This window comes from Genypterus blacodes, unplaced genomic scaffold (assembly GCF_046128005.1).
Source record: "Genypterus blacodes isolate CSIRO-AG114 ecotype Tasmania unplaced genomic scaffold, CSIRO-AGI_Gbla_v1 ptg000107l_1, whole genome shotgun sequence".
Classification (NCBI taxonomy): Eukaryota; Metazoa; Chordata; class Actinopteri; order Ophidiiformes; family Ophidiidae; genus Genypterus; species Genypterus blacodes.
In genome coordinates, this window is record NW_027466911.1 from 300620 (window position 1) to 328004 (window position 27385).

Below are 27385 nucleotides of genomic sequence, written 5' to 3' on the forward strand. Positions count from 1 at the left end.
AAGTCATGTGATATTTGGACCAATTACAACAGGAGTGCACTAGCTTGTTCTTCCATTATTTGGTCTTGTGTCTTTTGCAGAATATTGGGGCCTTATGTCTGAACAACTACCTCCAAAGGATCCACTTCCAACACTGGTAGGCTGCCACCATCTTATCTCCTGTAGTATGATGCTAATTGGAGTCCTAATCAGGTAATCTAGATGCAAGACTCAAAAATGTCAGACATGGAATGACTACATGAGATTACATTGAAGCATTGACTTCCTAGAGCTGATGTCACCAGTAAGACCTGTTATTGTGACAAAGCTGTTCAAATCAGTGAGGTGGATCCAAACAAATAGTTGACATGATGTAGATATTTACCCCAGCAGAACCACAGTGAGCTGAGAAAAAGGAGCCAGTCAGTTTCTAAATAGAAAATAGATTGATCCAAACTGCAAAAACAAGTCAAACAAACCAGTATGGACAAACGTATAACTACATATAAAACTATATTTATTGAATAATTTAAAAGACTATACATCATGGTGCATGTCAAACATCATTTGTTACATTTACTCTGTGATGTTTCTGTAAAAAGATGAATCAGCAAAAAGCATTTCACTAATGTCATAAATAAAACATCGCTACCATCTCCAAAGTGACACACAAAAACAATAAGCACGCACACAGACAAAGTGAAGCTATTTAACAGCATCCTGGAGACGAGCTTCCTGCTCTCTAATGACATTATGCAAAGACAAACACCACGCAGCCAAACCTGGAATAACAACATCATTTCATCTGCACTGTTTGGAAACATTCAGCAGGCAGCAAAAATAAAAACCTATCAATTAAAAGATGGACAACCACTAAATAAACATAAACAATGAGACATTACCTCCACCTGTCAGTAAGTGTCAGCAAAAACACCTTCCATTGACTTACTACGGAGAAAAAGCTCAAAGTTCACGAGAGGAAGCAACAGAAAGGAGAGTCTGCTGTTCACCAATCAGATTACAGGACTGTTCTGTTCCAATGAGACCAAATCAAGATGCCTGGAGGCCTTGTGCTGACCTCTAAAACCTTGAATAAGCTCTTATGTAGTGAATTCCAATCAGCATACTTATTTCCCCAAGAGAGATGAAACATAGGGGAAATGTTTTCCCACATTAACCCTGAATTCCCAATAGGAGAAAGCTTGTTTTTACCAAACACGTCCAACGATCCATGTAGGGCCCCAAACACCACTGACTCCTATCACCCCATTCCCTGCCTAGAGACATGTTCCTTCCTCATCCTATCAGTGGGGTGCGCTCTCATCTAATACTGCTGAATGTTGACAATCATCTGGCTTAAAGCTACAGCTTCACCCACCACTGATCAACTCAAACAATACCATGACACCGTCCAATCATGTGGTCAGATCTCTGACAGAGTAACACGCAGAGAATCGGCTGAGCTTTCAATCGCCAGGATGAAGGTTTCCTCATTGGAGTAATGCTCAATGATGTTGTCGTCCATGTTCACCAGCACTCTGAGGAACATGAAACATAAATAAGAGAATAAATAAATAAGATCTGCAGTATGAAAAGACTTCCTTCTGTTTACAGATTTAGAAACAGAATCCTCATGTTTACCCCTTTTTGCTTTTTTTGTAAACTTTGGACATCTTGTGGAAAGGCACCGCATATTTGTCTGAGATCTGCGAGGAAAAAGAGGAATAATGTTAATCAAAAATGTTCGATCTAAATGTAATTTTGTTATTTTCTGATTCAATTAATGAAGAATCCATTACATTTTTAAGTAGTTATTTTTAAGTCATTTAACTTACAAACAGATCGTCATTAGCAACATATTGGGGTACTTACTGCTTCCATCAGGGCCTCTAGTGTTGGGGAGTGTAGCATTAAGGCATCAAACACTTCATCACACTCCTTCCTCACATACAGCAGCACTGGTAAGACATTTAATAAGAAACTTAGATATATAATTAAGATATATAACTTCAATCACAGTTTATGCTTTCAAAATAAGCACGAGAAAGGGAAACATTTCACCAACAAACGAAATGAAGGACAAACCTTTCCTTTCTACCACCACTTTGGTCTTCTTTGGAAGAGGTGATGATACATCTTCGTCAGCATGACATGACATCCTCTTCACTGTAACACTCCTGATACACACACACACATCATTATATGATAATAAATAACATTATACAATCATGTTCATACTCCACTTCTATTCTCTGCTACATTAGTGTGTATTCACTTCTCTGTGCTCAAATAAGACACTCACCCGGCTCTGTCAACTTCCTCTTTGTTAAAAGAAAACACCTGCAAACAGAGTTAAAGACAACATGAGGGGCAATATATATATGAGACAGAGAGAGAGAGGGAGAGAGAGAGAGAGAGAGAGAGAGAGCGAGAGCGAGAGCGAGAGCGAGAGCGAGAGCGAGACTCACCTGTCCTGCTCTCTGCAGGTTTCCAAAGTGTACATCAGGAATGAAGAGGACTGGCTGAGAGTCCAGGTCCGTCATGGCTTTGAACATTGTGCTGTCGGCCTTCTGCACCGGAGAACTGGAGCCTGAGCTTTTACCTGAACGCAAAAAGACGTGAGCTCAGCATGCAGACAATCACTCCAACTGTTGATTTGCCCTCTCTCTACTTTAGCGTCGTAATATTTAACTGATATTTTTGGATTTGGAGTTTTTTGAAAAGCCACCAATCGGCAGACTGTCTATGAGTGTGTATTGCAGATCCAAATACAAAGTAACATATTTGATGTCATTTATGAATATATCAGGTCATTAGTAGTTTTTTTTCAAACAAAGGTGAACAGAGAAGAAGATGTTTTCACCTTTCACCTTCTTCCTTAACTGCTTCTTCTCCTCATCACGAAGTTTCCTCTCTGCACCCTGAGAGGAAACAGAAATAAAGGAAATGCTCAAAGAATAAAACAATGAATAAATCTAACTGAAGAAGACACTTAAAGATGTACATTTAAACATTAGTGCAACAAATATGATCAAATAAATCATCTTCTAACCAATTTTGATAGCTTTGGGTGCGGTCAGGAATTTCCTGATGTTGTAAAGCTTTGAGACCTTTGTGACGTTGTATGTGATATTAGGCTATAGAAATACATTTGACTTGAGATATACTAACTTAAACTGGTAGATAAGATGCTGGATCAGATTTAAAGTAGGAATTTTAGGCATTAAAATGATTTTCAATATGAAAGTTGATGACATTTTTCAAACTGATATCCCTTCAGTCCTGACCTTGTCACAGAAGACCTTGATCTGAGCATAGGCCCTGTGGATGGGCCGGCTGCTGCAGCTGTTGTAGCTGTAGGTGTCGGTCTGGATTATGAGAGGCATCCCCTTCACACCCTTCTGAGAGGAGAAGTCTGTACTCAGGCAGTTCACAGAGATAAAGACCTGAGACACAAAAACAGGAGCGAAAAACACAATGTCACTTTCTGGAGTTAGAAGTGAAAATGACTTTCTGAGGTGAACTCCCACAATTTCTTTGTGGCCTAAAGTAGAAAATACTTCCCTTTGATGTGGCAGGTGTAAGTGACGCAATAGCTAAAACAGAGAAAGGAGGCAGTGCCGTCTTTAATCTTTTATTTTAACCGTTGGACCTCAGGCTTTACAACAAGGAGCCAGATCAGATAATTGAATCAACAACCGTCCTAAATATACAAGTAAGATTGTTACTCTCTTGGTTCAACTGCTTCATTATCTGTTCTCGTGAGATCTTGTGAGAAGGTCACAAGGTCATCACTCCAGAGTTCTACCTGAGCACTATTAAACCTTTTGTTTGTACCCCACCCTAAACGTTTCAAGTGCCATAGTTACAGAGCTTCAATTACTGTGGTTGAGCTGCGGCAACAGCAAAGAGTACAAACAGTACAACTTCAGAGATAACAACCAATCAATTTAATTTAGCATTAAATGTAGACGTAAATTAGGAGAAGGAATTTGTGAGTACACAGAGAGTTTAAAGTATTCAGAAAGAATTAGTTTGTGGGACTTTTAATTTGACGAGTCATTTTGCCAAATTGAGTCCCATTGATTTTGACTGGGAGCTTCAAAAGCACCAGCTGGCACAGAGTTTTGGGAGCTTTCTTTACATGTTGCTAAATAATGGAACAAAGCAGATCGCTGGCCTAGTTGAGCTGTTAAATGTTTAAAAAAATTCAAAACAGATTTAACCAAGAATTCACCCAAATCGTTTAAACCAACTCATGAAGTGGCCACTGCACAACACTAACTCATGTTTGCTTCATCTGTTTACATGATGGATTCGCTCTCATGCTGGATGTGGAAATGTTTTGTTCACTGCTTAATCATTTCAACAGACTCTCCAACGTGAACTAATGAATGTTCCAGTATAACAGGACGAGCAGCCTGGGCAACAGGTCGGCTGAGAGGTATAACGGTAGAGTTTCCTCACTTTGGTTTACGGCTATTTTCCCACTACGGAGCATCAACAGTATCCTGTCTGGACCTGCAGAGGTGAGGGTTGATTCCTGCAAAGGCCTGAAGCGAGAATGAGCCTCCTACACACCTTCACACAGTCGCACTTCCACAGACCCATTACAGTTCTATTTCTCCACAAGCACTAGACATGGTGCTGTATGAGTGTGTGCAAGTGTGTAGGAGTAATGTTGCCGTTAGTGCCTGTGAGCTTTCACATGGCTTCCTAAAAATCAGGAGGATCAGAAGAACTCTGCAAGTGGCTGGTTGGTCCAACTTAGAACCAACAAACAAACATGAAACAGAGTCATGCTACAGGAAGCGGCTCATCTCGCCTGCCAACACATTTCATACTCCATTAGAACAAACAAGATGGTGGTTGCCTGGCAACAATGAAGCCAAAAATGGTTTTACGCATCACTCAATCCAAAACAACTATTTTATCAGCATGTGCGGCCCTCAGATATCAAATCTTGTTTCAGAAATCCAAATGTTGCAGCACACACACAGCAATGAGCACTGAGACACTGAGACACACAAGCTGAAACATTCACATTGAGGATTGTTCAGTGTGTTTTGTTTTAGCAGGCAAATGCTGCGAGTGAAAACTAAACAGAAACAAAAACCTTCTTCATGGTCAATAAAAGTCACCACAAATGAATCACTGGAAAACGTTACATTTAGGTATCATGATCTTATGTCAATTTGAGTGCAAATCTGACCTTTATCTAGAGAGATAAACGTTTGTAGCATCGCAGGCGAACAAGTTTACTAGCTAACACCTAGCATGACTTTGCCAAATTTGATCACAACCATTTTTAGGGAAATAGAGAAATGTAATATTTCTCTTTCTCTCCAGTATCTCACACTTTGACTTAAATAGCACAGCTTTACCTTTGCTTCTTCCGTCACATCCCAGGTGAAAGAGACTGCATTGTAGGCGATTTCCTCCACATTAGCGATGGTGGTGAAGCTCTCTTTGTAGTCGGCTGCATAAAAAAGGAGATCAGAGAAACTTATTTGGGTGAGTGTTTGATGTCGGTCCACTTTTTACATTTCAGGTCATTCTCTAACAGCTTTCAAAGTGTGTCAAATTTGGAAAATAAGGAAAGTGCAAGTGAAACAGGTCAAGAATCATAGAAAATATTTGCTGAAAACAGAAATGTTGTATTTTAGCTCCTATTAAGCTAAAAGCCAAGAAATCAGGATCAGTCTCATAATAATCGTTATGTCAGCTAATTTTCTAATTTTCAGTCATTTGTCAATGGCATAATCGTGCCACAGACAAAACCCCAACAGTGTTTGATACTAGTTCATTCCATTCCACATGTTCAGGCCCGTCTCCTGTACAGGATCTGGCCCCCGCCTATTTCTCCTGGTAACAACTATTCACAAACTGAACCTATTTGCCGTGTAATCGCATTTCTGCTGTGGGAATGAGGAGTAGACTTATTCAAATCATGTCTGAGTTCACCTCAGGAAATATGATGGCATTCTCCTGGAGTTTCCACCAGGTTTGCCACCTGCTTACTTGCTCTTGCTACCTCTGTGTTTGTGGTGCTAAGGTATCAATATAAGCTGCAGCCTCCCACCATCAGAAACCTAAAGTCCATGTTTCTGATGGTGGGAGGAAACCGGAGCACGCAGAGGAAACCCAGGCACACACGGGGAGGAGAACTTGCAAACTCCACACACAAAGATCCTTAACCGGCTAGGATTCTAACCCAGGACCTGCACGCCATCACAGAGCAGAACAAGCAGCATTCAATTCAAATTCTTCTAAATGAATACAAAGTTTGAAGCTGCTTTAAGAACAAAGAGAGGGAGGAAGGAGGGACGGTGTGTAAAAGGGAGAAGAGGTTGGAGAGGTGAAGAAGAAAGAATGAATTAGAGGAATCATTTAGTCCTGAAGGAATAGTCAGTAATGTTCTCACCAATGTCCAGGACTCTCTGTTTGACTGTGTGCTGACGGGAATGCCAGTATTTCCAATTCTTCAGCTGCTCATCTCTGCATTTATCCTCACCAAAGACGACCATGATTACACTCTGAAGCAAAAACAAATACATGTCACAGATTTAAAGTATGTTTAAATGCATGTAAATACTTCAAATATACTCAATAATTCATTATTTTCCTCATGCATACACGTCAATGTGACTGATCAAAGTATGTTTACTCTACCAGAACTTAATTGTGTGATTAGAGAACTATTTATTCTTGACAGTCTTAGTAATATACTCAACAGGTAAAATTCTCTTCATATTGCAATTACACAATGCATCATGTGGCGATCGATGCACCAACTGGCTGTTTAAAAGCTTCTACCTCTTTTTGTAATCCAACCATAATATTAACATCCCTCCCTCACCTGTACCATACTGTCTCGCTGCAGCTCAGAGCCTCCCATGGTGCATTGCTCCCTACTGGACGGGCTCCCATCAGGCCCATGTGTCGGCGGCGGTCCACTCACCCTCACTTTCCCTCTGGGCTGACGTACACACGACTTGACACCGGACTTGGACAGTGTCACGGCATAGAACTGGCCTCGGTTTAAGTAGGCCATGGGTCCGTCTACTTGTCTCTGCCGCAGTGACATGCCGGCCTCCAGACTGTACTGGAAAGTATCACTGCAAAGACACGTGCATGTATGGGAGGCTGTGATTTTATAATGATTCAAAAAGTGTTTTAAGGACTTAATAGGACATCGTTTTACTCTTTTTCCTCATCTGACTGTGTAAGAAAAGGAAATATATTTGAATTGTGACTTACGCTGGTGGGCTGTAAAAGCTTTCCTCAACTCTTGAAGGACTCCTATGATACTGCTGTGAAAACAACAAACAGCACAAATGTTTCTGACAGGACAACAAACCAACACATGGAGCAAAGAATCTCGGGAGACAAACCCATTTCCCACTCCTCCTCCCATATTCAGAGCCCTCTCACCTCTGCTTCCCCAGCATCCTCGTATGTGCTGTCTGGGGTTCTTCTCTGATCGCCTTTTAAGCACCCGGGCAGGGGCAAATTATGTCGGCTCTGGTCGTAAACCATCCTCATGAGCTCCCTCGTGTCTTCCCGATAGTAACTCCCAGTCGACGGTGCAGATATCTGGCCTTCTGTCTTGACCAGAGCCACAACTGCCCCTCCTGCACTTTTACCTCCTCTGGTATCTCCTGTGGATCCAGTAGCTCCATACTTGGAGCCCTGGTGTTCTGTAGCAGCAGTGCTGTTTAGAGACAGGTTGACTGGTGTTGATCTGAGAGTCTGAAGATGATGATCTAGTTTCTCCAGGCTCCCATAATTCTCAGGCCCATGAGCTGAAAAGTCTGTGGATGTCCCGTTGCTAGAGATCCGTCTGTTTTCACGGGGTACCTGAAGGGAGTCAAGTCAATACTAACGTCAACACTTGAATGCATTACACATGTTTTTGACATTTGATTTCAAGATTTAAATGAGGTAAGGTGCAATATTGGTCTGCTGTGCTGTAATCTTAATCCTTCCTCACCTTGTAGTAGTCATATAGGAGGCCCAGAGCTGCTGCGCTGTCCTCGTCTCCATTGATGCTCATCATGGCTTTGGTGGCAGCTGTCAGTGGGTTCTCTAGGTAGCTCTTCCATGTCTCATCCTCACCGTAAAACACTCCTCTCGAGGGTACTGACATTTCATTCGGTATCACAACCACCAGTCGTTTACTGATGCATCAAGACAATTTGGAGAAACAATGACGCATGTTGTGAATGCAAAGGCAAAGCTGTCATTGAAAACACTCAGATGTCTCCAAAGCCACCAAATCTGCTCCGGGCTGTTTCTCACGAGCTACAAAAGAAATTCCTTCCACATGTGAGGTGTGTTTATGCAAGTTCAAATAATTACTTGTACTTAACATTTCAAACGGGAACTTCACGATTTGTTGCTCAAAATGTCAAACAACAATCCAGACTAGTATAAATACTATTGAATTATTCATTACTACTATTACTACAACACCTCTACTTGAGGGATTCCAACTGCCACATTTTAACCACATGCTTTTAAGAGTTAAAACACAACTAAATTATTTTGAACCAAAGCTTTATTTTACTCTATTAAAACAACATTATTGAACTTCGCTTACCTATCAAGATCCATGTTGCCCCCAGGACTTGCTTGAGAAACTGGACTTTCTAGTTGGTGCAGTTCAGTCTGAAAACAAGTTGTCAGAGTCGTTTTCCTGCAAGACCTTTTCGCAATTTCACTTCACCCAGTTCAACAATTGCGGCTAAGGAGGGTCGTATTTACTCCAAGGCCCTTGGTTCCAGGTTGAATTTCAGCTATAAATCCCCCAAAACATGCTCTGGATGTTGCACAGGCCTGTTCACCTCCAGTTTGAATGGGTCAGTAAATTAAGAATTGAGACTTTCTACACCTGGAAAGGAAGAGTAAACAAGGACATGAACATCTCCCTCATGATTGGCTAAGTATCCATTACAGGTATCACATGTGTTTCCCAATAGGAGGGCCTGAATGTTGTGGGCGGGACATAAAAAAAGGGAAAGGTGGACACGACAATGTTTTAAATTAAAATAAGTTTCTGCTTCTTCTTATCACTCATTGTTCTCTTCATAAAACTCGTAAATCTACTTGCAAGGAAATGCATAATATTGACAAACAGGATGTGTGTGAATGTAGATATAAGATTTTATTTTTATTTTTCACTACAGTTGAAACTTTTAACGGGATAGAGAAAAGTTAAAAAGAAATTGAGGCTTGATACCAGGGAAAAAAATCTCTTCCCTCACTTAGGCTGTTATCCTCAGATGGATTATATTTCTACATAAAGTAGATCAAGATCTAGAGCTAGATTTGATTTATCTAGTTTGTGTTAGTGCTTTTATGAACACCCAATGTAAAAGAAAACAACAGACAGATAGAATCGACAGTTGTTATAATAATGTTGTTGTTGTTGTTGGTTTTTATATGAGCGAGATATTTGTGTTGGCGGTCACAGTGGTTTTAACAAAACCTGGTCTTATAAACGTCTAAACAACGACCCCTTGTGGGGTAATTGTGCAACTTGCCGACAAATTCATTTTAAACGTTACTACCTACTCACCCAATATGTGTCATTATCATTTGTAAGGAACTAATCCCGCAAATGCCGGACGAAGACAAAAAAACTTCTGTTGCGCAAATAAGTCGCACAGGCGTTAACATTTTAACTGTTTTTAAATATCGTAAAGTAACATTCTGATATGTCGTAAAAGGAAAACGGAGACCGGATGTAATGCTTTTCTAAACGTCAATGTTCGAAATCAGGTTTCTGGGTCCAAATCGGGTAGAGACCGCGCATGCGCAGTAATGTATTGAGGAGAAACCGCTGTAGAACGACCCAGGACCGAAACCAAACTATATTTAATTTTGTCGATATCTTCTAAGACATTTTTTTTTCTTATAAGTAGCGCATTTGCCAAATATCTGTTGTTACTTTTCTTGTTTTTGACGTCAAATAACATTCTAAATTTGTGTAAGTGACACTCCATGCTCTTTCAAGCTAGTCGTACCTAAACTATTTGATAGCAAAGGGTGAGTACAGGTATTTGGTTATTTATGAATTAAATTTAATTCATGTTGTAATAAAGATATAATCGTGGCGGTGGGTGTGTGTTTCTATTTAGACGACCAGTTAGGCACATTTCATACGTACCCACAGTAACAGTCTTGTAAGGCTTGATGATACTAATCTTCAGATATCTTAGGTTCTGTAGTCATGACGACCTCACATAATATGCTCATGATTGCCAGAGATTATGTTGTCTTGTTAAATTACACAATTTTCACCTGGAATGATAGATTAGTCCTTCAGTATCAGTCTAAGTCAGGTCAGCTCTTGAAGTGTTCCTGTGATCCAATAACGGTTAATTCCTTAACCCCAGTTACAAATGTTGTTTTGTACCCACTGGAAGTTGCTCCCTTAGTCGAGGGAAATCTTTCTGAATTGTCTCTCCCAAGGTTTCTTCCTTTTTTCCTTATACAGTACGGTTTTGGTGGAAGTTTTTTCTCATCTTCCTCGAGACCTTTGAGCTTTGGAACTTCCTGATGTTGTGAGTCTGTAAAGCCCTTTGAGACATTGTCGTGATATCAGGCTGTAGAAATCAACTTCACTTGGCATTGAACAAACACATTTACGTGACGTCATTCAACACACTTTTTCCCCCAAAGTGACGTACATATGAGGTTTCCCTAAGACATAAGCAAAGATGTAGTATGGAGAGAAAAACAAGAGGAAGTGTGATGTAAGAGGAATTAGGGTTGCCCACTTCAGTTTCTCTTCTCTTACCCTTTTATTTTCCCTCCCCTTCTCATCTTACTGCAGTGCAGCCAGATGTGCACACGATGGAATAACGTCATTTTGCAAAAGTTGCACTCATGATGTCATCGTACTAACAGAATGTGTCAAGTCATCTGAAGCTCAGGGTTAAATGGCGATGTCATCATAACTGACTTTGCCACTGCTACTTTGTTTCCATTTTCACCTTATCTGTGTTCTCAGTGTTTGTTTGTTCATGACCATGTGCTCATTGTTATTTCAAATGCTTTCTTCAATAAAAAATACTTCTGATTTCTCTCTTATCCACTCTTCTCTCTATCTCTCTCTCTCTCACACACGTTTCACGTTTCATGTTTCTGTACTGCATTTCTGTGTGTAATGTGTATAATCTTAAGTACACCACGTTTCTCGAAACGTGCATTATTACTACATCAGTATCCAGCCTACATCATTCTATCCAAAGCAATGTGCTGCTGACAGATCTGTATGAACATTTCCACTTGCGAAATGAATTACTGTAAACGAAGTTGTATTGTAACGTGTGTGCGTAGATTGATTGACAAGTTGAAAAGAATACGTGTTAAGTTTCACTGTTCGTCAATTGAAACAAATACAATATATGACAAAAAGAAAAATGCACCAAATTCTGGCTTATTTATTTCAGTTAAATGTACTTTATCTTTGCATTGCATGGCTCGTCGTTATTTTCGCTCCACGTGGTTTTCTCGTGTATTTTAATTCATACTCAATATTTTGTCACTCACTCAAGCATACACTGGTCGACTTCCCGGGCGAGTCGAGTTGGATTGCCTTGACTACAAAAAACACTTCTGATTAGAGTTTTGCTCATTGCAAAAAACAAACTGATGTGGAGATGCATACATTTGAACAACAACAGAAAAGGCCTTAACAAACATATCAGATGTCATATCGGACAAAAGACCTATTTGGATGAAGAATGAAACTAAGCAATTATAACAATAAAAACAAGAATAACCCGACATGAGGAATAGCGAGCGCCACAAAAGAATGAACGTGTTTAATCCAAAACAATTATACATATCTACAACCTAAAATAAGCCACAAAAATGTAAATGACGTGAGATCATATATATATAAAAGAGCACAATATTCTTGCATTAAAATTATAATATTAACGCGTTTCACTGGCGTCATTGCATTTTAAAATGCGTAATTGGGGTGATATATTACGTCAGGGAAAGAACAGATATTGAAACTTACATGTATAGGTATCGGTTTACGAAGTGATTAAAATCTCGCGAGAAATGTGACGTCATGCTCGATGTTGCACGCGCCTTGGGTAGTGGAAAAAGCTCCGTCGTCCTTCCTTTCATTCCCGTAAACGGTCTGCGTAGGGTGTGCTCCGGAGCTAGTCTCGGCACACATTTTATTATTATGAAACAAACCAAAAGCTAGAGGAAACACGCAGACATATTTTTATAAGAAAAAAAAAATCGGTGAAGCAGGATTTCATTTGCCAACTCAAGCAACGCAAGGGAAAGACTTGAAAAAAAAGACGGAACGAGGAGCACGTTAGCGCGCTAAAGCTATTAGCAGTATTGTTAAAGCGTGGGTGATTAAAAACCCAGACGAGGACATTGTTAGTTACTTGTATACTCTTAAAAGGAGCTTTTTATCCAATTTATTGCCGTGTGCGGTAACATTGGTTTTGTGCACCGCCGGTAGCCTTTACTGCTGGAAAGATTAGCCATAAAAGCCTGCGAGCCACTACGACTAGGCCGCGTTCCGACATTTTGCTAATCGAACCAACTAGTGCACGTTGCAGCGATAACTAACACTTGTCACCGCTTTTTAGGTTCGTGTAGCAGCCGAAGCCACACAGATACACTACTTCTCCCCGTATTATAGCCTGTCTAAACGTGATATCGGTTTAAATTTCCACCGCACGTTTCCCCCCTCGTGTTGAGTCAAGAGCACGCATCGTCCGACATGAATCCCAGCGCACCCAGCTACCCGATGGCCTCCCTCTATGTGGGAGACCTACACCCAGATGTGACCGAGGCGATGCTCTACGAGAAGTTCAGCCCGGCCGGACCCATCCTCTCTATTCGGGTCTGCAGGGACATGATCACCCGCCGGTCCCTCGGCTATGCCTACGTCAACTTCCAGCAGCCGGCCGACGGTAAGTTTACTACTAATCTCTACTTGATTTAATTATATAGGTTTGTGACGCTTGAAATGACAGTAATTTCATGTTCTGATGTGTTAGATCTTCGAACATATGTGTCAACCAGCCGCTGTGCCCAGAGAAATGGAGGGGAGGGGGGCGGGGTTTATGTTCCCCTATGCTGTTTTAGCTCTACGTCACCCTGGAAACTGTTTTTTTTTATTATCTCCAGCTGAGAGAGCTCTGGACACGATGAACTTTGACGTGATCAAAGGCCGACCTCTCCGCATCATGTGGTCTCAGCGTGACCCCTCACTGAGGAAGAGCGGAGTGGGAAACATCTTCATCAAGAACTTGGACAAATCTATTGACAACAAGGCCCTGTATGATACATTCTCTGCCTTTGGGAACATCCTATCTTGCAAGGTAAAGAGGATGACATTCCGTTTGTCTGCATGTTGTGTGTGTGTGTGTTGTGCTTGGTCTGCATTGGATTTCTAAAGAATTAAAATGAAATTGCTGTGGCGTGTGTTGTGCGCATGCATGTTTAATATATTGAATTGCATGATGTTTTTGATTGCTGGTTACATTTTGAAATCTCCCTTTCCCAAGGTGGTTTGTGATGAAAATGGATCAAAGGGTTATGGGTTTGTCCATTTTGAGACCCACGAGGCCGCTGAACGCGCCATTGAGAAAATGAATGGCATGTTGCTCAATGACAGAAAAGTGTAAGTGGGACTGAAATTACCCCTTTATATGAAGAAATGTGAGGTAGACCTCATTAACAGCATTGAAATTAACTTTTGTTTGGTTAGATCGTATTTGTGTGTTTACTGCATCCTTTTAATAAAAATAATCTGCCGGTTACCTCAAGAGAGAGCAGAGAACCGTACCAGGCTTTAATACAGCATGTAGAGTGACACTAGTGGATGTTTTGTTTGTGCATTGCATTCAGTTATTATATTCAGTGTCTTGGACATTTTTTAATGAACTGTAATGTTAATATATTGTTATATAGTCTACAGTCCTGCACTTAAATCCAAGAGCCGCTCACATCTTATCGGTGTTGTAAAGACCCCAGATACTTTATTTAAATAGCCAGTATTAACCCCCTCTGGTCCGCTCATCATTTGAGAAGCCTGAGGCAGATTACAGCAATTCCCACAGCTTCAACTGTTTAACTTCCTGCATAACTTGTTTAGCTGTCACTTTGATCAACATTTAAAATTGTAGTTAGCTGTTTAACCTCAACATAAAATCTGCAGGGAGCTATTAATTCCTATGTGGGAAACTACACTTCTTTGAAACATTTAAGTTTGTATTCTTTCTAATCTTTGAGTTTATTGGTTGTCTAAAACAGGTTTGTTGGACGCTTCAAATCACGCAAAGAGAGGGAGGCTGAGCTCGGTGCACGTGCCAGGGAATTTACCAACGTCTACATCAAGAACTTTGGGGAAGACATGGATGATGAGAAGCTGAAGGAGCTGTTCGGCAAATACGGTGAGGGTAATGATACGATTCCATTTTCTATACTGCATTATTCGTCAAAAATCGACAGTTATATCTGGCCCTAAACTGGAACGTCTTTCACAGGCCCCGCCCTTAGCATCCGTGTCATGACGGATGAAAGTGGCAAGTCTAAGGGATTTGGCTTCGTCAGTTTCGAGAGGCATGAGGATGCCCAGAAGGCGGTGGATGAAATGAATGGGAAAGAATTGAATGGCAGGCAGGTGTATGTGGGCCGCGCACAGAAGAAGGGAGAGCGCCAGAATGAGCTCAAGCGCAAATTTGAGCAGATGAAACAGGATCGCATGACCCGATACCAGGTTTGTTGTTGTGATCTGTTAAGATTGAGTTAATGTTACCTGATTAATTGTATATGGGAGCAGTGGAGAATGTTGATATTGTTTGTCGCAAGTCAAGTTTGAAATTTCTATCCAAGTCTAAGGACTTAAACAAGACAGTTGAACAGGAGCAGCATGCTGCACATGAAATCTCAATGTCCACACTTACATTCCAGTTAAAATTAATATAAAATGGCGCATTTTCCATTTACCAGGGTGTCAATCTCTATGTCAAAAACCTGGATGATGGCTTGGATGATGAACGTCTGCGTAAAGAATTCTCTCCCTTTGGAACCATAACAAGTGCTAAGGTAAGAACTCCATATTTTGCTTTCATTTTAATCTTGAAATGGAAAATTGGACAAACTAAAACTATTGGACACATAAAAATATTTATAGAAAAGATAAGTATAGATGCTTACTGACTTTCATCCCTCGTAGGTCATGATGGAGGGTGGCCGCAGCAAAGGCTTCGGCTTTGTCTGTTTCTCTTCCCCGGAGGAGGCCACCAAGGCTGTGACAGAGATGAATGGGCGTATTGTTGCTACAAAGCCGCTCTATGTGGCTCTAGCCCAGCGCAAGGAGGAGCGACAGGCCCACCTAACCAACCAATACATGCAGAGGATGGCCACTGTCCGCGCTGTGCCCAATGCCGTCCTCAACCCGTACCAGCCTGCTCCACCCTCTGGCTATTTCATGGCAGCCATACCTCAGGTGAGGTCAAAGAAAGGGTTTGGCCCTTGAATTGCTGTAGTAAGATGAGAAGGAAGGAACTGCAAATATGAGAAAGAGAAACGGCTCAGTTTCTAGATTTCTAGATAGAAGGGTACTCTATTCATCCCATTGGAAAATTCAAGACTTATTCATGCCGTAAGTCAGAAGTGTGCTGCATGTGTCAATAGAATCGGGTTTTTATCACCTTTTGTGTAAAAGCTTTGGCGTTTAAATCACTGGGCTGATGAAATGGTTAAGCAGAATTCATCTGTAGTTGCCCTCATTGCTATAACAGCTTTTTTTAAATTCATGCTTCTCAGGCCCAGAACAGAGCTGCATACTACTCGGCCAATCAGCTGGCGCAGCTCCGCCCCAGCCCTCGTTGGGCTACACAGGGTGTTCGTCCACAGCGTAAGTCCCAGAGCCCTGAATTCCAACTGTTTCAGAGTTTCCAGTATCTTCGCACGCTGCTTAAAATTATTTCTAAGAGAAAATGTTCCAAAGGTCTTCCATTTAAATATGTTCTCCTCTTCAGACTTCCAGAATATGCCCAACGCTATGCGCCCATCAGCTCCCAGGCCCCAGACATTCAACACCATCCGTCCCACCGCTGCCGCCAACGCCCAGGTCCCACGCATGATGACCTCCCAGCGAATGCGTAAGTATTTCAGCTGCCATATCAGTAGACTGTACTGGTGTTTACTGTATGCATGTAGCTTTGTATGTTTGGTGGTGACACGTTTGTTTCTTTCTGACCTCAGCAACGCAAGCCCTAGGCCAGCGCCCCACAGGTGCTTCAGCTAATGCAGCTCCAGTGCGCACCATTCCCCAGTACAAATATGCTGCTGGTGTGCGCAACCCCCAGCAACACATGGCCTCTCAGCCCCAGGTCCCCATGCAGCAGGTAAGAATTGGACTTCTTGATTTATTCTAATTGATATCATTGTTTTGAATGTTATTTTGTTTGTAATCTATTGAGGCAATTTGTGGTGTTTTCAGGCTTGAAGCATAGCGTAGACTCTATATAATGAGACATGGGAGTCGTTCTCTTGAGTTTGTTTGCTTGAAGTCATCCTTGAGGCTCAAATCTCATTTTTCTCCCTTAGCCTGCTGTGCATGTTCAAGGACAGGAGCCCCTGACCGCCTCCATGCTGGCTGCTGCCCCTCCTCAGGAGCAGAAGCAGATGCTGGGTGAGTACAATTATTGGACAGGATTATTATTTCTATAGTTATTTAACTATTTTGTCAAGCTTCTTACATGTTTGTTTGTTTCCCCTCCCCCCTCAGGTGAACGTCTGTTCCCTTTGATCCAAAACATGCACCCCAGCCTGGCGGGTAAGATCACTGGTATGCTCCTGGAGATTGACAACTCAGAGCTGCTCCACATGCTGGAGTCACCGGAGTCTCTGCGCTCAAAGGTTGGTTTATACTTACAATTACAGGAGGCCAGTGTTCTTTCTTTGAGGGAATCAGTTTGAACCCACATTTAATGAGCAGCTTCTTGTGTGTGATGTTTAAAAGAAACACACCCCAACATGTGTTAACCAAGTGCTCTGTTTTCAGGTTGATGAGGCTGTTGCTGTGCTTCAGGCCCACCAGGCCAAGGAAGCTGCACAGAAGTCAACCACCCCTGCTGGTGTTCCTAGTGTCTAAGGTGTGTGATGGTGTTTGTTTTGATACTGAATTATTCCATTCCTATAATTACACACACTGCAATCCAGACTGTAAATACTACAGTGCTAAAGTAATGTTTTGTTTTTCCTTTTTGTTCCAACAGCATTTTGAAACCTGCTTCACCGACGAAAAAAGAGAAAAAAAATTAAACATTGAAAAACCCAAAACTCTGAAAACATCGAAAAACGATAAATTATTTCTTAAAAAAAGAGATGAAAACAGTTGAATCTGCCAGGTCTAGGGATGGTTTGACTAGGCCTTGATCATAAACAAAATGTTTGTTGAAAAAAAAAAGCAAAACTTAGAAAATTGAGATAATAAATTTGACTGCATTCCTGTTTTATGTCATTTTACTGTGTTCAGTGTTCAGATTATAAGCAGTGTACACGAGCGTGTTAACTGAGCATTTTGGAAGGTAATTTGTATTTGTAAACTACTGGCTGTAATAAATTTCTCAATAACATTTTTGCCTCTTCAATTACATCTCTGAAGTTTCCATTGTAATATTACGCAATTCGATAAATATAGTTGGATCATTATGTGTAAGGGAAGTGCTGGGTGTGATCAGAAGTTCAGTAGACATCTCCAGCACTTGCTGCTATGAAAAGGTTGACTAGATCTATGAATGGCACACACTTCCATGGTTTTCTTGATTTTCTTACAAACCTAAAATACAAACCCCAATGCCAGTAGTTAACTGTGTTGAACACCAGTTGTGATTTGGAAAATGTATTTTACCCACACTCGTACAGAACAAAAGGCGCTTCTATGTATGCATGGATGGAAGCAAAGTCAAAACCACTGAAACTCCCCCTCACATTAAAAATGTATCATTTTAAGTATCAGTCAGTCACAATATGAACTCCAAGCTTGTTATTCAGTGGTTTTCTCCCTCAAATTGTCTATAATGTCTTAACAGCTTTTGATTAATTTGAAGGAAGGACGTTGGAGGGTACAGTACTAAACCTGACAACCAGATGTCGAATAAATGCCCTTGAGTAACCAAGTGATGAACTGAAGTTGTAATGTCTGAAAAATTTTCATAGGATACTCCCTGTAGGTTATTTTAAATATCTGGAATTGGCTGAGAAATAAGATGTATTGCAGTCAATCATAACATCACACACATGATTGATGTCACAGTACATTTCAGTTGGCAAGAAAAGTAATTTAAGGGATGGTGTCATTAGACATATGGTGTCAGGTTCTCAGTGTTGATACATTGACGCTAGATTGTAAAATGGGGATACAGTCCATATAACCACCCAATCACGTCACTGTCTTGAAGTACTGCTTGTTCTCATTTATAAAAGCGTTAAATACGGCTTAAAGCACAGTTGAATGAATAACCGATGACATCATACAGTATGAGCGCACATTGTTTAATACTATGCCTGTACTACAAAGGAAGTTCATATCGGCCTCGCTTGCGCAGGATGACTCGACAAAAGCGGAACCCCGCAGTCAGGGATAACCGGTATCACGGTATCAAGATATGTTAATGCCATCCTTGTAACAGCGGAAATGATTGTGGCGTGTCTGCAAACAAGATGGTTACTAAATTTAAAGATGGAACGGTCATGTGCAGATACGTAATGCACGTTAGAGTTGGTTGTGTGCAGTATACTAAGAATTGTTCTGAGCCATTCATGTCAAATGCACTTAAAATAAAGCTGGATTTGATCTTTCTCTACTCGCAAATTACCAAGGGTCTTCAGTGTCATTACTGTATCTTATTGATCGAATATTACCTCTGATCTATACCTTAGTTTAAGCATAATTCTTGTTTATTTACGATGAATTATATGAGGACGTATAAGGATGCGGGTAGTGCTCGACCCTTCTTAAATATCGTCCATGTTTATGCTCCAGCAGGTACAGGGAACGCTGTTTGAGCCTACGCGTACACACTCAGGCACCCTGGCGCGGACTCGCAGACGCGGAAAGCATATCGCCGCTTTATACGTTGACGCTAATATCCTAGCGAGGTGATTGGAGGCAAGGCGGTGCTCTATTACATTCCGACCAATCTTCAACAAATAATTTTTCCGGACATCAATCGCTATGGAGCATACGTTACCATGGCGACAGAGTGAGATCAGAAATAAATCAGCTTCGTTACACAGAAGAAAACAACGTGTCACGCTTCATAGTATAGCCTCCGGACATGTTTCAAAATGCATCTTTTTTTCGGCCCCCCATAAACTGAGAATTTCGAATAATAATTATAATAATAATAGGATGTGTAGTAATGTGTAGGACGACGCGCAGCAGAGACTATGGTTATGTTGATCTCTCGCGATACGATTTGAATTTCTGAGCTAGAACGAGAACAGCGAACAACAGCGCGAGCTCATCGGGACTCGGGAGCTGTTATCGAATCGTACCGAGTGAAACGAAACCCGTGGATAATAAGTGCTGCTACCACGGGGAAGAAACCTTCAGCTTTATATTGGACTTTACTACGAATTCACTATTACATTGTTCTGTGAGGGGAATCACTTTTCGTCTTGGTCACTGTCTCCGAAACAAGTGTCACGGGCGACAGAAGGTACGGGCTCACCGTCTCTAGCTAACCGTGCTAACGCTCGCTGTTTGCTAATGTTAGCTGACTAGCCTTCTAGTTTCTCTGTTGAACCAAACTGAAACCAGCGGAATTTAGTTCTTTATTTTATAGCTTTGTTACATTATGTCACATTTTCTGTCCACTCTCATGTTCCACATTGCGAATATGTGTATTTTACGGTTGAGTGATACACTTAGTTGTGTAGCTAACCTAGCTGTCAAGCTACTGAGAAGTCGAAGAAAACGACTGAACTGTTAATAGATACTGTATCTGTTACGTTTGTGTTGCTAATTCTTCGCACATATTACAAACAGTACTGTGTGTCTTGCATGTTATTCCTCTGAGGAGAGGCATTGATGTGTTTGATACAACATTGACACCACATTGGACTTTATCAAACACAAACCTATACAAAAGAAGTTTATCTGTCATTAATAACCTCTATCTGACATAGATGGACAGCCGAATAATCTGTCCACAGGTCAAGTTAAAAATGTCTACTTTCCCAGAGTGACTTCACTTAAATCCCAATTCTATTCCTCGGATCATTGTAGTTTGTCAAGTTAAAATGTTGTGATCTTGTGAAGTCATGAAGCATCTCTTTCTCTTTCTCTTTCTCTCTCTCTCTCTCTCTCCCAATCTCTCTCTCTCTCTCTCTCTCTCTCTCTCTCTCTCTCTCTCTCTCTCTCTCTCTGTCACTGCATTCCCAATGTGACATACCTTTGGAAGTTTAAAATTGTTATGTATTAACATCTTTTCTTCCCATCTCTCTTTTCTGCACTCTCTGCTTTTCTCCATTCCTCCAGTTTCTGTTGCATGTCTGTTTTGCAGTAGGTGACCCCACCCCTTTGTCAAAATCCGGCTATTAGATGTGACCACGAGGTTGATCAGGAGAAGCCACCATGTCTTGAACACAGAAGGGCCCCAGGGAGCCCTTTACCCGCTCCCTGGAACATCCTCCCCAATCCACCACCTTACCCCATCCCCTAGCCCCGTCCTGCTTCCAGATTTCCCAGCTCATGCCAGGGACAGGCTACCCAGCCCTGGCTCCCCCCTTGCTCTCCCCTCCCCTCCCTCTGGAGACATGAGCCTGCAGAAGCACCAGCAGCTGGGTGGTGATAGCGGTGGTGCGGTGATGGGCTCTGACCGCGACCTTCAGTCTACTGCTTCTTCCATCTCTCTGCCCACGGTCAAGAAGGCTCCCAAAAAAAGGCGTCTCTCCCTGGCCTCTCTTTTTAGACGGCAAGGCAGAGAGACCAAATCTGGCCGCCAAAGAGCCCGCGATCTCCATCACCCAGGACCTGGAGGGCTTGGAGGGGTGGATGGCATTGCCATCATCGAGAGCATCCACTCTGAGATGTGTAATGACAAGAACTCTGCCTTCTTCTCTGTGGCTGGAGTTGCCTTAAATGCACCTGCTACTGCCTCCACTTCATCTGCTTCAGGGCCTTGCTCCTCTACCTCTTCCTCTAGGTTGGGGGGTGGGGTGGGAACAGAACACCTGGAGTGTCCACTGTGCCTTCTGCGCCACTCCAGGGAGAGCTTTCCCGACATCATGACCTGCCACCACCGCTCCTGTATGGATTGCCTCCGCCAATACCTACGCATTGAAATCTCAGAGTCGCGCGTTAACATCAGTTGCCCTGAATGCTCAGAGCGATTCAACCCACATGACATCCGCATTATCCTCGAAGACCGGGCACTCATGGAGAAATATGAAGAGTTCATGCTGAGGAGGTGGCTCGTGGCCGACCCTGACTGCCGTTGGTGCCCTGCGCCGGACTGTGGGTAAGAAATGAAGTTAAATACGTTGCTGCATGGGCACATCCACAGGAGAATGTTTTGATTGTGATCACTCTTGCAATAGAAGTATAATACATTCTCAATTCAATTCAGCTTTGTTTATATAGCGCCAAATCACAACAAACACTATTTCAAACTTTCCCCCATGAGCAAGCACTTGGTGGGCACAAGGTGGGTGGCCATCTGCCATTACCGGTGTGGTTGGGGGAGAGAGGGAGGGGGAGAGAGAGAGTAAAAGAGAGAGAATTTTAATGCATGACCTTTTTCTGCCTTCCAACAGGTATGCAGTGATTGCGTTTGGGTGTGCCAGCTGTCCAAAGATCGCTTGTGGCCGTGAGGGCTGTGGCACGGAGTTCTGCTACCACTGTAAGCAGCTGTGGCATCCCAACCAGACCTGTGATGCAGCACGGCAACAGAGAGCCCAATGCCTTCGACTGAGAACCGTACGCTCCTCCTCCCTCAGCTACAGCCAAGAGAGTGGCGCCACAGGTTGGTTGACCGAAAGGGGACACGCGCACACACACACACACCAAGCTTGCACATACATTGTATCTGTATGATACTGTATACAATTGATCTGTGTTCTCCTCACCTCTTTCTGTCCAGCTGATGACATTAAGCCATGTCCACGCTGTGCTGCCTACATCATCAAGATGAATGATGGCAGCTGCAACCACATGACCTGTGCAGTCTGTGGCTGTGAGTTCTGCTGGCTGTGCATGAAAGAGATCTCAGACCTGCACTACCTGAGGTCAGTATGTCAAAACATACACACTTAAACTGTTGTTTACGTGTTTTTCTCTTACCAACAAATCTCCTGTACCTCTTTCTCAGTCCATCGGGGTGCACTTTCTGGGGGAAGAAGCCATGGAGCAGGAAGAAGAAGATTCTGTGGCAGCTGGGAACATTAGTGGGTGCCCCCGTTGGTATCGCGCTCATTGCTGGCATAGCTATTCCTGCCATGATCATTGGCATCCCTGTGTATGTGGGAAGGAAGGTGAGGCTTACATGCTCAAGATATGTTTTTGTACAGTCGGCACACAGAGTGTGTATGAACCATACTGAACCAACAGTTGACCAACAAGTTGAAGTTTCTTTCTGTCTGATGGATTGGTATGATTCACATTTTGTTCTGGCAGATACATAATCGCTATGAAGGCAAAGACCTCTCCAACCACAAGAGGAACCTGGTGATTGCTGGTGGAGTGACACTTTCAGTCATAGTTTCTCCAGTGGTAGCTGCTGTCACTGTTGGTGAGTAGATTCTTTATCTCCTTCATTCTGTGTGTCCATCAGTCTGTATGGAACCTTTCTCATGCACCATTTACATAACAAAAACAACATAAACATAAAGTTGAAGATGGAGTCAAAGAGACTTTTAATTTTTGTGGGGCAGCATAATGGCACTCTGACGCTCTGCCTGTTCTTTCTCTTTCACCCTCTAGGAATTGGAGTTCCCATCATGCTGGCATATGTCTATGGGGTGGTTCCCATCTCACTGTGCCGTAGTGGGGGATGTGGCGTCTCAGCTGGGAGTGGCAAAGGAGTTCGCATAGAGTTTGATGATGAGAATGACATGAACGTTGGCAGTGGGGCAGCTGCCACCGGTAAGGTTTTCTCACATACTTACCCAGCCTTATTTATCATAGTGATTTCTGAAACTTTCTCTGTCTTTTGTACACATAAAATGCCGTGATCTGTTTCAAAGACATTACAATGTTTTGCCATTATTGAAAAAAAAAAAAAAAGCTTTACATGATATCTGTCTTTAGATACTACATTAGTGGTGGACACCAGGAACAACCCCAGTATAGGTGAAGGCAGTGTTGGGGGGCTCACAGGCAGCCTGAGTGCCAGTGGCAGCCACATGGATCGTCTTGGGGCCATCAGGGACAACCTGAGTGAGACGGCGTCCACCATGGCCCTGGCTGGAGCCAGTATCACTGGCAGCCTCTCAGGCAGTGCTATGGTCAATTACCTAAACAGGTACTGCCCCGGGAACAGACTTTGTTTAATAATTATTTTACTGTCTAGAGTTTCAAACCTTCAAGTTTTTGCACTCCCCTTTTTCTGTTTTCCTTCTTTCTTGCGTTGTTTGAATTTCTCTCTATCTAATCAGACTAGAGGTCCAGGCAGATGTGCAGAAGGAGCGCTGCAGTCTGAGTGGGGAGTCTGGCACTGTCAGTCTGGGTACAATCAGTGACAATGCCAGCACCAAAGCAATGGCTGGATCCATTCTAAATGCCTACATGCCCCTAGATAGGTGAGCACCACATACATTTAGGCAGATATCACAAAAAAAAAGTTTTGGTCAAATCAACTATCATTTATTTTCTTACATTGCTAAGAAGTTCTCCCCTCCTTATGTTCCAGAGATGGCAACAATATGGAGGTGCAAGTTGACATTGAATCTAAACCTGGCAAGCTGCGACACCACAGTGGCAGCAGCAGCGTCGATGATGGCAGCCATGTTAGCCGCTGTGGTTGGACCTGCCCTTCCTCAGACGGGAAAGGAGCCTCTACCAAATGGGCTAAAGAGCCATCCTGTTCCTCCTCTAATGGCTCCGGAGGCAAAAAGAACAAAGGCAAGCTGCACAAGAAAGGCAGCGGTGGCACCAAGATCAATGAGACGCGGGAGGACATGGACGCTCACCTGCTGGAGCAGCGGAGCACTAACTCCTCAGAGTTCGACTCCCCTTCTTTGAGCGGCAGCCTGCCCTCTGTGGCCGACTCGCACTCCAGTCACTTCTCTGAGTTCAGCTGCTCTGACCTGGAAAGCATGAAGACGTCCTGCAGCCACGGCTCAGGTGGAGGTGACTACCACACACGCTTTGCTACTGTGAGCCCCTTGCCTGAGGTGGAGAATGATCGCCTTGAGATGTGTCCAGCTGCATCCTCCTCCCAGGGACACGGGACTGTGATTGCGCCCCACTCCCCCACCTCCACCACCTCCTCCCTGGGCCACGCTGCAGAGCTCGCCCCGCTGTGCTTCATCACAGAGGAGAATGTCAACCTGGTGTGCCCCATTGAGCTGGAATCTCACAACAACACCGGAGTACTAAAAGAAACCAACAACAACCAACCACCACATCCAGCCCAAACCCAGCTGCAGCCTCAGAACTCCTGCATACAGACTGACATCTAAAATACCTTCATTTCTGCACAAATGCCATATTTTAAACATATTATCCTCCTTTGAAATTCAAAAAAACCTTACAGTTGATCATGTATTTTCTGTTATTCCCCTTTAATGTCCTTCATAAAAGCAAAAAAGATCCTGTGTGTCCGCGAGGAGTCAGGAGGTTTGAGTACTGAGAGCTTTTCAAACTGCAATGCTGTGAGTAAAGTTTTGGTCATGATTTCTGGTGCTGCTCCTTTTGTGACCCACTGACTGCTGTCTGTCCTCATAGCTCATTTTGATCAATCACTTACCACTTCCAATGGAAGGTAGCTCACTCATTCATTTGCTGTCTGTGTATGTAAACAATAAAACCGCTGTGCTAGAATTTGATTTTGGCTTTTCCAATGCAATGCCATCCGATCCTAATGTTACACCTTTACAGAAGTGGAATCAAACAAGCACTAGGCAATATAATTTACAATTATTATTGGAATTATTATTAGCAACAGAGAAATTTTCGTGTTCTTGTCCGACTGTATTGTCTGATTTTTTTCTTGTTTACCTGGATTTCCAGTTTTAAGTTCAGACTTGTAACACAACTGAGAGTCTCTTAACATGGATGCACACAATGCTGTGGTTCTTGTCTAAGAGATGATCTGCCTACACCTGTAGCTGTTATGACCTGTAACTTGCACCATTCCACTCCTGGATTTATTAGGTTGGTGCTGGTCGGTGAATTCTGTGAAATTGTGTTAAGAAAATGTGTCTTATTGAAAGTTGATGGTCTCACCTCTCTGAATAAGAGGGTTTTGATATCTTTGTTAACTCATTGTGCCTCCTTGAACCTGCAGCCAAGCAGAAGGCTATGGTTTAAAAGACGCGGCCCTTCTATTATGACCGGCGTCGCTTTTGTATTTGTTAAGGTAATGGTTAAGCGAGGAAAACGCAGAGACCAATTTCATGAGTTAAGCCATCCCACATGATACTACTCAGCCAATCATGTTTGTGCATTATGGCGGTAAACATTACGACTACATGCAGACAGGTGAGAGTAAGAGGCAAGCTAAAGACGGAAGAAAGAGCGATACAGTTACAGTTTTTTTCCATTGGTTTGGCTCATTTCTTGAAACAGAAATTACATTCTCGAAACTCTTAAGACCATTTGGCAAAACAGTCTTACAGTTCAGCACAACACCATGGTTCACCTGCAAAAGCTCATATCTCTCCCAAAACAGTTCGTGTCAAAACTAAATTCCTTTCTCATATAAATAGTCAGTGCCCCCAAAATGCATCGTCCCTTTGGCATTGTGTAACCACTGCAAGTCAAAATGTTTAGATGTTTTGTCACTTAGCCCAGTCCTTCATTGATAATGGTTACTGTACTAGTTTTTTTGTCTAGCTAACAGAATGCAATTGTGTATAAAACTGAAAGGGCTGAAAAAGGATTTTACGGTAAGAGTAGCCTCCAAGGTTTGACATCACACATTGCACTCATACTGCCAAGGAAATTATAACCAGTTTTATTCACACACATAAAGTAACTTCCATAAATCAGAGTTAAAAGAAAATGTATACATTTACATTACATTACAGTCATTTAGCAGACACTTTTATCCAAAGCGACTTCCAATAAGTGCGTTCAACATAGGTAGGCAAAAGAACTGCAGGTCACAAGAAATCAGTGCATTTCCTTCCAAAACAGACAGCTAAGAGCATAACTAGTGCTAGAGTAAGAGTGCAATAAGTTAGGTCCCTAGACAAATGAGAAAAAAACAAAAACAATACCAGCATAATATACTGTAATACAAACACAAACAAAAAACAAGGAAAATTATATGTAGCCTACAGTGCTGTAAATAAAACACTAGTCTTCTTCACTGGCCGTCCTCCTCACCCTCCCTCTCCTGGCCGTCCTCCTCACCCTCCTGGCCACCCACACGCTGCTGTCTGTCTGGCCACAGAATTTCGTCCACTTCGCAGCGTATATTCTCCCTTGCGATGCAACGAGGGATGAAACTGCGTGCATGTCGCAACCATCCCCTACACTGATCTCCTGTAATGTCGTCACAGGCAGTGTCCATTGCATGGAGCAGGGACCTCTGGTCTTGAGCCTGATGCTCATACACTGTCCACCTCCAAGCGGAGAAAAACTCCTCAATTGGATTGAAGAAAGGAGTGTAAGGTGGTAGGAATACCATGACCATCCTTGTATGTGTAGCGAACCAGGCCCTGATGAGCGGGCCACGGTGGAAATTCACATTGTCCCATACAATGACAAAGTTTGGAAGGTGAGGCCCTATGAGACCTCTCATTTTCAGGGATCAAATCTAAATAAAGGCGGTCCAAGAAGATGAGGAGCTTCTGGGTATTGTATGGGCCAAGACTGGGGATGTGAGTTGCCACACCATTCTCAGAAATGGCAGCACACATGGTTATATTGCCCCCTCGCTAGCCTGGGACATCCACTGTGGCTCGTGGTCAATAATATTTCGGCCACGTCTTCGGCCCTTGGCAAGGTTGAAGCTAGCCTCATCCACAAACACGAGGATGTGAGGGGTCTCGCTGGATTCCAATGCCCTTATTCTCTACAATAGAGTAAAAAAAAATCAAATCAGTCAAACAGAAGAGTCATACACTAGAAAATGTAAAAGTCAGATAAAGCAAATACTTGGATTTGGAAATCAGGTAAAGGGGGTACTGAAGCCAAAAAAGTTTGGGAATCTCTGCTTACAGTAATTGT

At 42.6% G+C, this 27385-nt stretch overlaps 4 protein-coding genes across 7 annotated transcripts in view; 3 read left to right on the forward strand and 1 right to left on the reverse strand.

Annotated features, from left to right (window-relative positions):
- Positions 1 to 369: 369 nt before the first annotated feature.
- Positions 370 to 27385, forward strand: part of LOC143008773 (stathmin-like) — a 91386-nt gene continuing 64370 nt past the window's right edge. The window contains exon 1 of the mRNA XM_076160673.1: positions 370 to 379. The gene's annotated coding sequence lies outside the window, so the exon portion shown is untranslated. The remainder of the gene's footprint in view (positions 380 to 27385) is intronic.
- On the reverse strand, positions 398 to 8900 carry LOC143008771 (grainyhead-like protein 2 homolog). 3 transcript variants are annotated; one of them, XM_076160668.1, is made up of 15 exons: positions 8582 to 8900; positions 7973 to 8159; positions 7414 to 7839; positions 7240 to 7289; positions 6839 to 7097; positions 6404 to 6515; positions 5364 to 5458; positions 3267 to 3425; positions 2843 to 2900; positions 2448 to 2581; positions 2282 to 2319; positions 2065 to 2156; positions 1852 to 1937; positions 1621 to 1685; positions 398 to 1517 (listed from the first exon to the last, which is right to left on the reverse strand). In XM_076160668.1, exons 1-15 carry the CDS (start codon positions 8593 to 8595, stop codon positions 1403 to 1405), a joined length of 1890 nt encoding a protein of 629 aa, XP_076016783.1. In that variant the 5' UTR covers positions 8596 to 8900; the 3' UTR covers positions 398 to 1402. The 3 variants fall into 3 exon arrangements, with proteins under 3 accessions (XP_076016783.1, XP_076016782.1, XP_076016784.1); XM_076160667.1 differs by having other exon boundaries at positions 7240 to 7292; positions 8582 to 8899; XM_076160669.1 differs by having other exon boundaries at positions 6941 to 7097; positions 7240 to 7292; positions 8582 to 8898.
- Positions 12112 to 17618, forward strand: LOC143008882 (polyadenylate-binding protein 1A). Of its 2 annotated transcripts, none has more exons than XM_076160840.1 (14): positions 12112 to 12938; positions 13156 to 13349; positions 13536 to 13651; positions 14284 to 14429; positions 14517 to 14749; positions 14983 to 15078; positions 15209 to 15481; positions 15802 to 15892; positions 16017 to 16139; positions 16243 to 16385; positions 16588 to 16672; positions 16769 to 16899; positions 17045 to 17135; positions 17259 to 17618. In XM_076160840.1, the coding sequence occupies exons 1-13, from the start codon at positions 12746 to 12748 to the stop codon at positions 17132 to 17134; spliced, it is 1914 nt and encodes a 637-aa protein (XP_076016955.1). In that variant the 5' UTR covers positions 12112 to 12745; the 3' UTR covers position 17135; positions 17259 to 17618. The 2 variants fall into 2 exon arrangements, with proteins under 2 accessions (XP_076016955.1, XP_076016956.1); XM_076160841.1 differs by having other exon boundaries at positions 14284 to 14423.
- On the forward strand, positions 19481 to 25035 carry LOC143008881 (E3 ubiquitin-protein ligase RNF19A-like). Its single transcript, XM_076160839.1, has 10 exons — positions 19481 to 19706; positions 20528 to 21509; positions 21805 to 22013; positions 22131 to 22275; positions 22359 to 22521; positions 22664 to 22778; positions 22970 to 23131; positions 23297 to 23510; positions 23644 to 23787; positions 23898 to 25035. Exons 2-10 carry the CDS (start codon positions 20806 to 20808, stop codon positions 24667 to 24669), a joined length of 2628 nt encoding a protein of 875 aa, XP_076016954.1. The 5' UTR covers positions 19481 to 19706; positions 20528 to 20805; the 3' UTR covers positions 24670 to 25035.